This window comes from Trachurus trachurus (genome assembly GCF_905171665.1).
Source record: "Trachurus trachurus genome assembly, chromosome: 22".
NCBI classification, from domain to species: domain Eukaryota; kingdom Metazoa; phylum Chordata; class Actinopteri; order Carangiformes; family Carangidae; genus Trachurus; species Trachurus trachurus.
The window spans coordinates 28,751,796-28,763,042 of record NC_139907.1 but is presented as its reverse complement, the minus strand read 5'-3'; the positions used below and the strand labels follow the sequence as shown (position 1 = coordinate 28,763,042).

General features: G+C 43.0%; 1 protein-coding gene across 1 annotated transcript; it reads left to right on the top strand.

The window, feature by feature from the left end:
- The first annotated feature begins 33 nt into the window (after positions 1 to 33).
- On the top strand, positions 34 to 9,019 carry qrsl1 (glutaminyl-tRNA amidotransferase subunit QRSL1). Its single transcript, XM_083998072.1, has 11 exons — positions 34 to 153; positions 1,411 to 1,570; positions 1,661 to 1,759; positions 1,846 to 1,942; positions 3,160 to 3,321; positions 3,419 to 3,594; positions 4,579 to 4,691; positions 5,237 to 5,429; positions 5,508 to 5,625; positions 7,305 to 7,510; positions 8,541 to 9,019. Exons 1-11 carry the CDS (start codon positions 130 to 132, stop codon positions 8,756 to 8,758), a joined length of 1,566 nt encoding a protein of 521 aa, XP_083854198.1. The 5' UTR covers positions 34 to 129; the 3' UTR covers positions 8,759 to 9,019.
- Positions 9,020 to 11,247: the final 2,228 nt, after the last annotated feature.

The window sequence follows — 11,247 nt, the reverse complement described above, 5'->3', positions numbered from 1 at the left end:
AGCGGCTGCCCAATCACAGAGCGCGTTGTTAGACGACGCTGATCGAAACAAACATGGCAGCTCACAGTCGGTGCACACCGTGAGAAGGTTGTTGTTATCCTGTAAGGCTGTCACAGGAATCCTGTCAACATGCTCAGTCTGACAATAAGAGAGGTTAGTCCCACTGTCCGGCTGTCTAACTGACCTCAGATCTGCCTGTCTGGCATCTGTCGTTTGTGTTACATTTTAGCTAAACATTGGGTCAGGTTAGTCAACAGTCCATCCCTTTTCCTCTAAAATATACTGTCAACAACGGTTCAAACGTCTTCTGTGGCTTTAAGCTGTATAATATGAACTAAACTTCTGTTCATGAAACGTGTTTGTGTGTTATATTTTATCTGCTATACAAACTAACTCTACAACCGGTTTTGATTGTTGTGAAATACATCTAAAGATGGTCATTTTAAATGGTCCATGTACTTGTATCAAGATGCTTGGGAGGGATGAACTCAGACCAACCACTAAGTTACTTCATAGAAAGCACAGGACGCCGCATATTGTGAACAGTATTGACTCTAATATCATCATTGTGCCTTATGCAAATGAAGAAGTGGGGATTATATACTGCTTTTGAGTTTACCTCTGTGTTTCTAAGGTAGTGAGTGCAATACTGAAACACAGTATGTAAAGATCTCGGACAGGTTATATTACACAGAGTTATGGATGTTAAGAGATCAAGACTTTGGAATAAACTGTTATTTTTGCCCAGAAAAAGGCATATTATTGAATTGTATCAGAAAGAAAGCTTCCACTGTGCTTCAGTGGTAGGCTACAAAGATATTTTTAGAGTTTTCTTCTACAGAGAGATAAGTCCCAGACTGAGCTGACTGATGCTAATAAATGTTATTTAACATGGGCAAGGACACATTATTTCATGTGTTGATATGTTGTTGCTTTCTTTCTTTCTGTTCAACTTTTGGTTTTATTATTTTCCTATTATTTTCTACTCCATTAGATTTTTTTAAATTCTCATCCCACCCCAGGTCAGACCACTATCGGTGACCACCTTTTGATTTATGCTTTATTGTAATGTAGGTTCCGGCTCCCGCACACTGTCTTAACTTGCATAGTCGTTTTGTGCTTGTGCTTTCATTAAAATGACTATGCAAGTTAGACTTTGATCTAATTGTTTGACTGTGCTGGTCTTCTCCTATACGCACCTGTCTGCCTTTGCAGGTGTGCATACGTTTTTAGTGGGTAATGTAGGTTCTGAAAATAAAATAAAATCTGAAAAAAAAAGTTGAGGTGCTTATGATGCAGAATGGCCACAGTTTTGATGTTTATAGTAACACTTTTGTTAATCTGGTATTAAAAACTGCTGCTTCCTCTGAAGTCACTTTGTTACACTGGTGTGTCATCTTTATTGTCCAGGTGTCCTTGGCGCTCAGGGAGGGAAGGATCTCCCCCACAGAGCTGTGTAGGAGGTGTCTGAACCGTATCAAGAAAACTCAGCATCTTAATGCTTACATCACTGTGACCGAGGAGTTGGCGCTGACGCAAGCTCAAGCAGCTGAAACCAGGCTGCTGCAAGGTGTGTGGACGCATGAGTGTTATTAGTTTGAATCTGTACTGTGAGGTTGAGTTTAGGTTGTTTTAAGTTTTCCACTTTATCCCCCATCAGGTGCCCCCAAAGGTCCTCTGGATGGAATACCCTTTGCAGTCAAGGACAACTTCTGCACAGAGAGCATCAGGACCACCTGTGCCTCCAGGATGCTACGAGGTCCGTCTTCATCTCAGTAGAAGTAGCTCAGGTTTTCCAGTTCATGCAGATCCGATGATGATACCTGCCACTGTTTTTTATTACAGACTACATTCCACCATATAATGCTACAGTAGTCCAAAAGCTCATGGACCAAGGGGCGGTGCTGATGGGAAAGACCAACATGGATGAGTTTGCCATGGGGTAAGGTCATTAGAATAGAAATATCTCACTACTTAAACCAACACTAAGGAACTTTTCAACCTTCATAAAATATTTTCATAACTTTTGTGATGATACATCGACTTACAACAAGTTGAATGACACCTCTGTCATGGCCTGAGGGGGTCTGTATCTCTTTCTCTGGCACTAAGCAGCTTTGAGGAGCATGGTAGGAACCCTGCTCTCACGCTAGTGTTCATGGGAAATGGAGTCTTCCTTCACTTTCACTTTTGCGAGTCACAACAAGGAGGGAACAGGCAAAACAGCACTTTAGCAATGGATTATGTTTGTGTTTTCACTTTGAAATGATCCACTGGAAACAGAAACTTAGTTTTGATGTCTTTTGTTAATTTTAATGCAGGATATTTACAGGGCTTCACGCTAGTGTTCATGGGAAATGGAGTCTTCCTTCAGGCAAAACACTACCGCTTTGGTCCACAGGCGCCGCCAAACTCAACCAAAACTGAAAGTTCTTTAGTACTGCTTTAAAGGGGACATATTATGGAAATATCACTTTTTGAAGGCTCTTTAACAAATATTTAAGTTTTTGTCTTGCCTTCCCAAACCCCAAAATGTGCAAATAGACAGAGAGAGAGACAGTGACATGAAATGACATGTTTTAGGCATCTGAGGAAGTCTGTTTTTGTTTTAAAGGGACATATTATGGAAATATCACTTTTTAACATATATTTAGATGTTTGTCTTGCCTTCCAGCCCCCAAAATCTGAGAATTTACCAAAAACTCCCTAGGTTGAAATCCATGTGGTTTTATGAACTGTTCCCTCAGATGTCCTCCAATGATGTAACTAGTTTTTCAAATTTGCATAATCCCACCCCTACCTGGTAGCAGTAGAAGGGGTGGGGCAAGCAGTGGTTCATTAGCATTTAAAGGGACAGACACTGAAAGCAGCCGTTGTGAACAGGGCTGTTTAGAGAGGATGAAAAGAGCTGTGATGTTTGATCCTTGGGGGATTTTGACCAAAGCATGTCACAGACATGTCTTTAAGACACCTGGGAACTATTCTAATTTGGGGAAAAGGGGGCATAGTATGTCTCCTTTAAGGCTGTTTACTAATCCCTAAATTTACTAAATTCTTGATTAAGCTGTTAAAGATCTGCATACATGGAGGGAAAGGTGTAAAAGTACATGTTTTTAGGTTTCTGGTCATCATTGTCTTATATCTTTATTTGTCTCACAGTGCAGGAAGTACTGATGGGGCCTTTGGTCCAGTCAGGAACCCCTGGAGCTACGCTGCTCCCTACAGAGAGCAGACAGGAGCAGAGCCGCAGTCTGACTGGGTCATCACTGGAGGAAGTTCAGGAGGAAGTGCAGCAGCTGTGGCCTCGCTCACCAGTTACCTGTAAGAGCACACACACCAACATCACGCTTCACTTCACCGGCAAAGAGAAGATTTGATCCGCAACTGAACATGTTATGTTACTCACTCTGCACTGCAGGGCTCTGGGCTCGGACACGGGCGGTTCTACTCGTAACCCAGGAGCGCTGTGTGGTGTCGTGGCCCTGAAGCCCACCTACGGCCTGCTGTCTAGACACGGTCTCATCCCTCTGGTCAACTCCATGGACGTCCCCGGGATCATGACCCGCAGTGTCAGTGATGCAGCCGTCGTCTTAGGTGAGAAACCTCTGACGACCTCTCGCTGCTGGGGTGTAGGCGTTTCTATACCAGAACGTCTGCAGCTCCATTCAGTTGTAATTTACAGATTAATGGATGAGAATTGTAATTTGTTATGTTAATGAACATGTGAACCGTGAAAAATCATAATAAGAAGAGAACTGGGGGAAAAAAAGGATCATAAATCTACTGTTAACTCATCAGGATTCGTTGTGGAACTAATTACAAAGGAGGCTGTCGGCTTATTACCATCCCCAACAGCCAATCTGTGATGTTTTACATCTGCTGTGGGACATTTGTAGCCAGGCTAGCGCCGCCTACTGGTTCCGGCAAATTTCATTTGCCTCAAACATGTAGTCAGGACACTAGCAATGCGTTTCGGTTTGCTCCGTCCGCCAGAGCGGACGGACCAATCAGCGAACAGACGGGTAAGTGAAGGCGATGACGTTGAACTCAAGCGCTCAAGATTAACCTATGAGCTTAACCGGTGTATAGCACACGTGACCACCAAGCAGCAGCGATTAGTTGAAGCAAATGTAAGCAACCGCCTCCCGGAAGCAAACGAATCCCTATGGCTCGTGTTCAGACGCTATATGAAATGTAATGAAATAAGCGGCTGATGCATCAGGCTAGGACATTTGTCGTTTCTTACCCACTTCTCTCTTTTTTGGGCCTATTTGCATTTCTCATCCCGTCATTGCTTTCACACCATTTACACCAACAGTTGACAGCAGGAACACATCAACAGATGCACCAACAAAGGCAGACAAGCAAACATAAATGTAATGTAATGCACATTTAAAAATGAAGCAGATCTTTTGTGAGAAGGAACTGCATTCAGGATGTCTACCATGTATTTTGGTGAGAAACACTGAAAGTATACAAAACAGGAATATGTGATGTTGCAGATAAATGTTTGGCTGTTCTGTTTTGCCTCCTTCACATAGAGGACCTTAAATTAGATTTTGCTGAAATGTCACACAGGAATCCTCCAGGGCCACGACACTAGAGACTCAACAACTATCCCTGCTCCTTCGTCTGTGACAGAGCTACCTGAGGACTTTGATGTGAAAAACATCTGCATAGGTATCCCAAAGGTGAGTATTTTGATTGACATTAAACACTTTAGAAACAGCTGTGACTTCATCCTTCCAGGTTATAACAAGGAGTAAAAGACCGGCATGGCTGATTTTTTTTATAGCACAGTTCGTACACGAGGCAATTCAAAATGCTGCACAGAGGCATAGAAATACATTAAAATCGAAGACAATATAAATACTTTTTTAAAGAAAAAGAGAGACATTAGCAAGTAAAAGAGGGTTTAAAAGACAATAGTAAATAGTTAAAGGTCCGGTGTGTAAAATGTGGCGGGGAAACTTTTTTCTTTTTTGTGTTATCAACCCTTTGTTTACTTGAGCAGAGTTTTGTTTTATATTTTTATATTTGCACAAATGTATCTGACAGTGTGACACATCACACATCAGTGTCTATGTTTACCTGTGAAAGTGGTTTCATTTGCTTAAAATGTGTGTATCTCAGCAACAGTACCACCAAGAATAATTCTTTTAAAGATGATTCCGAGATGTGATTGAGCACAGTTCCATCAAGCTGCTTCTCTGTCCTGTCTTGTGATGTGTGTCAGGAGTACCACGCCCCGGGGCTGTCTGCAGAGACTCTGGCTCAGTGGAGTCGTGTCGCTGACATGTTTGAGAGAGCGGGGGCGAGGGTGGAGCAGGTGTCCCTCCCCCATACACAACACTCCATCGTGTGCTACCACGTCCTCTGCCATGCTGAAGTGGCTTCCAACATGGCCCGGTTCGACGGCCTGGAATACGGTACGGACCGGTCTACGGTGTGTTAAAGTTAAAGGTGTTGTGGAGCAGTGACGTGACTGGTTTCTTGTCCTCTGTCAGGCCACCGCAGCGGAGTCAACAGCTCAACAGAGGCCATGTACGCTTCAACCCGACACGAGGGCTTCAATGACGTAGTGAGAGGGAGGATTCTGTCTGGAAACTACTTCCTGCTCAAACAGTAAGACCACACACTGAACCTTCTCACACCGAAACCAGTGTACAGCTGCTCTGACCTTTTCTTTCTTATCAGTCTGCTTTGCCAAGTTGTCCTTGTTTAAAGGGGTAGTTCAACATTTTGGCAAATTTGCCTATTATTCGTCTACATAATTTCTATAGTCTTAGCAGTAGGTTCATTACCTTTAAAGCAGAAGTAAGCGGAATGTTTGTGTTAATATAAGTCTTAAATAGTTCTATCTTCCGACAGCAATCACTTATATAGAGTGTTTGGTCTGAAACACAGGTCTGTCAGTCACTCTGCTCTGCTGTAAGCCGAGGAGAAAACTTTCCTTGTATCCTACAACCTTTATCCAATGAGGAGAGAGAATGGCATAAAGGGGCGGTCCTCTCTGTGTGTGCAGCCAAGGGATGCGCGTGAATGTGGTGACGTAGGGACGAGGGCGGGGACTGATAACTCCATCTGCTGACAAGAAGTTGGCCAAAATGACCGGATCGCTTACTTCTGCTTTAATTGTCGGTGCAAGCTGTTTTTAGATCAGCGGAGCAGAGATGTGAGCTGCTCAGAGCTACGCTACGGAGGCGCCAGTATTTCTACGTTTCCCTCATCAAACCCATCAAATACACAATCCAATTACTCCAAAACACTCTCGTGGACAAGTTGTGACCTGCACATTCACCACGCTATTATGTAACATTACGATACACGAAGCAAATAAAACTATTTTTGAAATCACTCTGCCGAGCAGCCGTGTCTGGAATGTAGTTCCGGCTATGTATTTGCCTCAAAAACAGCTCAGTCTCCTAATGTTTCTGGCCAATTTGCCAAAATGTTGAAATATCCCTAAATATATATAGATAAATTCTGCAGATATTCAGCATTTTTATGATAATCAGCATCAGATTATCTTGGCTGTCTCTTTTATCACAGATATTAACAATGTACAAAAAACAAACTGTATTCAGTCTAATCTCAGGTGTGTTATTCTAAATTTTGACACCAAAATTACACCAATTTTAATGCAAATGAGCATCGGTTATTGGTTTCCTAGATTACTAATAATCGGTATCGGCCCTGAAAAAAACATAACGGTCGATCCCTAGTCCAGAACCAACTGAGCCAAATTACTCTGAATTGGTCATTTTGGCTGATAACATTTTGTGTTATCAACTGCTTTATTTACTTTTTTTTTTAAGTATATTTTTTTGGCTTTTCATGCCTTTATTTGATAGGACAGTTGAGAGAGACAGGAAATAGGGAGGCAGAGAAAGGGGGAATGACGCGCAGGATAGGGCTGCTCGACGCGGGAATCGAACCGGAGCTGCCTGCAGTGAGGACTATAGCGGGTGGGGCGGGTGCTCTACCAACTGAGCTAAACACTGCCCCAACCCCCTTTATATACTTGAGCAGAATTTTGTATCTTTTTATGTTTGCACATACATCGATCAGTTGTAACATTCTGACCACCTGCCTAATATTGTGTTGGTCTCTTTTGCTGCCAAATACACAACAAACTGCGATGCACTGTGACAGCTTTCTGTCAGAACCAGCAACAGTAGCTGGTCTGTTGGATCTGGTCCAAATATTGTTTCTCAGTTTCCTTTATTACTAATAATAAAACATATGGGTCAATCCCTAGTCCAGAACTAACTGAGCCAACATTATCACCCTCACTTTACCAGGAACTACCAGCACTACTTCGTGAAGGCCCAGAAGGTCCGCCGGCTCATAGCCGACGATTTCAAGGAGGTGTTCAGCTCAGGTGTGGACGTGCTGCTGACGCCCACCACTCTCACGGATGCAGCCCCTTACTCTGACTTCAAACAGGAAGACAACCGAACACGCAGCGCACAGGAAGACGTCTTCACCCAGCCTGTCAACATGGCAGGTACAGAGGAACAAAAAAAAAACGAAAACGCGGGAGGCTTTCAGGCAGAACTGGTGGCATCACTCATGCATGTAAAGGAAGTGTAGGAGTAGAAGTTGTTATATTGTGCATGCATGGATTCACACAGAGTGTGCTTTTGCATTTGCACACACAGCTGAAAAACTTTCACCCAAAATGATCTCAGTATCAGTCTAGTGAAAATTGTGAGTGAGAATAATTATTAAGCCTTGTCCTTGTACTCTGTCAGTCTCTCAGGGAAAATAATCATAACCTTCAAGACCAACACATCACAGTTTTCACCTAAAGGAGTGTTTACATCCATTTAAACCTCTGCTTGCCTTCTATCACTCTCTAGACTAGACTTAAAGGGATAGTTCACCCAAAATTCAAATCTACTCACCCTCATGTGGACTAAGGGCTGGGAGAAGTTTCAGAGTCCTCCGTGGCTTCTCTGAGTTACAGGGGGTCTCGGCGTAGCAGTGCATGTCCATATAACGGTTGCAAATGGATACCAACTGTCTTCGTAACAAAAAGACACACCAAAAAACATCCAAATACCTCCATGCTGCTCGTATGTAATGTCCGTCTTGTATTGAAGCCCCGAAATGCGAAATTGTTCCGAAAAAGGACGGACCAGGAAGAGGAGCTTCTGCTACAAACAAGCTTGAAATATAGACTTATTTAATTTTTTTCGGAACAATTTCTCATGTCGGGGCTTCAATACAAGACGGACATTACATACGAGCAGCATGGAGGTATTTGGATGTTTTTTGGTGTGTCTTTTTGTTACGAAGACAGTTGGTATCCATTTGCAACCGTTATATGGACATGCACTGCTACGCCGAGACCCCCTGTAACTCAGAGAAGCCACGGAGGACTCTGAAACTTCTCCCAGCCCTTAGTCCACATGAGGGTGAGTAGATAATGAGTGAAATTTGAATTTTGGGTGAACTATCCCTTAAAGTTAAGACCCTATTCATTGCTGTTTTTTTTTAGGTTTTTTAATTTTGTTTCATATTTCTCCCCCCAGGTCTTCCAGCTGTTTCAGTGCCAGCAGCTCTATCAAAACGAGGCCTTCCCATTGGCTTACAGCTCATAGGCCGCGCTGGTCGAGACAGGCAGCTGCTCAGCGTTGCCCGATGGATGGAGCAGAGGGTTGGGTTTCCCTCCATCACAGACTGTGGAGACCTTACAAGGAGCAGTGATGACACACAACAGATGGAACGTGAGCAGACGTCAGCTACATGAAGACAACTGTGGACACAACCAACAAACTGTTGAGATAATCATTAGTTAGAGGCTCACATCACGACCTAAACGTTTAGTAATGGACGTTGTGAAATCCCTGTTTGGGTTTTCCTCTTTGAGGTTATCTCCACCAATCATGTGCTGTAGTACTATACTATAGTATAGTGTCTTTACATCTTCTGAAAATAATAACAGCAGGTGAAAAGCTCAAACTGTACAATAAGCATCATACTTGGTATTTAAATGTATTTACCACTGAATAAACGCAAGCTGGTTGAGTTACTTTGACAGTGATGCTTGTGATGTCACCATGCATGATCCAGATCTCAGGAATGGCAGTCATTTGTATTGTATATAATGTTATTACACCAGGAAAGACCTTTTGATAAAAATATGTTTTGAGATGAGACTTTGCAAATGGACAGTGATCCAGTCCTGTTTCCTCAGGCAGATTGTTCCCACGGTTCTGTCACCTTTCATTTCCATCCCAGACTCTGGAACAAACAGCAGACCTCTGCCTGAGGATCTCAAAGGATGTGATGGTTCACAGGGGGTTAAAAGGTCAGAGATATAGTCTGGTGTCAGGTAGGGAAGGGTCTTAAAAGTAATAGATGGATCATAAAATCAATCTGAAAACACACGCTTGGTGCACACAACTTGGACCTGGATAAAAGGTTGTTACAGTAAACAAGGCATGAGGAGATAAGTTTTGTAAAATTTTAAATTGTTCTAATTTTAGTGACATTTAAAAAAAAATGCACACCAAAGTTTCTGATGAGGGTGATTAATTGTGACAGGATCAGTGGCTGGCAGTGTATATTTGATGACTTTCTGTGGACCTGTAAGGAGGATTTCACCTCGATGTAGCAAGTTGTTTGACATCCAGTTTTCAATGTCCATTAAAGGGACAACGAGGAGTTTTGGAAAAGCGAAGTGTTTTCACACTACATTTATGAGCCTCCGCGCACCGTGAAATTCTTTGACCGGCGCAAGACAGACTCATGTTTTCATTCATCAAGAATTAAAGTCAGAGGTTCAAAGACGATCACATACCGTCGTAGTTCCCACCATAAACGGTGATTCGGCGGCGTTATTCTCATGACTCGCCACGAAACCGAAAGTAAAGAAACACTGGTCGGCTCGACCAGTGTTTCCACCACCACTAATAATAACAAAACTAGAAAATTTCCTCTCGGGAAATTTTGAATGGGCCACGGGAGCTACTGCGGGTTGTGCCATCTCTGTCAACATGGGAATCAAACCCACGATCTTAAGGTCAAGACAGAGCTGATCAGACAGACACATGATCATCTTTCTATAAGCACTGATATGGAGGAGCTGTAACCACATTAGGTTAACTGTGTGTGTGTGTGTGTGTGTGTGTGTGTGTGTGTGTGTGTGTGTGTGTGTGTGTGTGTGTGTGTGTGTGTGTGTGTGTGTGTGTGTGTGTGTGTGTGTGTGTGTGTGTGTGTGTCACATGAAGTTACCTGTAGAGTGTGGGAGAGGAGTGCGCGCTTCCGCGCGCATTTGTATGTTACCTGTGTGTTTTGATGTGTGTGTAACTGTAATCACATGAAGCTGGCTCTAGAGTCTGTGTGTGTGTGTGTGTGTGTGTGTGTGTGTGTGTGTGTGTGACTGACTTGACACATAGTTAGTTAGTAGCTGCATCCTGTGTCAGTCTGATTTAGCTGTGTCGGTGTTTATAAACATGTAAACGAGCGCCAGGTGGATTGTTTATGAAGTTAACGAGCTCTGGCCTGAGGATCAAAGAGGTTACCACGGCGATAGGGGCCCCCCCGCAGGCTGAGACAGACAGAAACGTGGAGAAAAAGAGCCATTTTCTGCCTCTGCACCGGTCTCACATTTAGGCTTAGCATGACAAAACGGTAACTCCTATCAGAACAAAACACAGATCAACGTTGCTCTAAGGACTTACTGAAACTTTTGGTACGATTTGGTGTTTCTACAGTAAATATTTTGGCGACGCTGGCAGTTTTAAAACATCAGGCCGTTCTGCTTCTCTCAGAAAATATTTGTATTGGAGTCTATGAGGAGCAGAGACAGACGTGGCCGCACTTAGAGGCTCAGAGTTTAAATTCTGTAAGTCTCTCTGATATTTTGAGCAGATGATGAGTGACAGGACAAGTTTGTCTTACAAATTCTGAAAAAATTATGTGTGTAGAGTGTAAATTGTGGCCGGGCCGAGTTTGGAAAGAGAAAAAATCTGGAGTTTTTCTGGCATCTCTCCCACTCTAACCGATGATGTCACGCACTCTGACACGAACATTCCGTCCAATACACACCCATTATAATCTCATAATTTCTCCAAAAATGATCATGGTCATTGAACAGGGACTGATCAAAAACTATATGACCTATCAAAACGTGGAGTAATACGACAATACACAAGACTTGTGTCTACTGTTTAAAGTTTAAATGGAGTCTCTAGGTGAAAGTATGCCTGAGCAGTAGACTTTTGTTAAACTCCG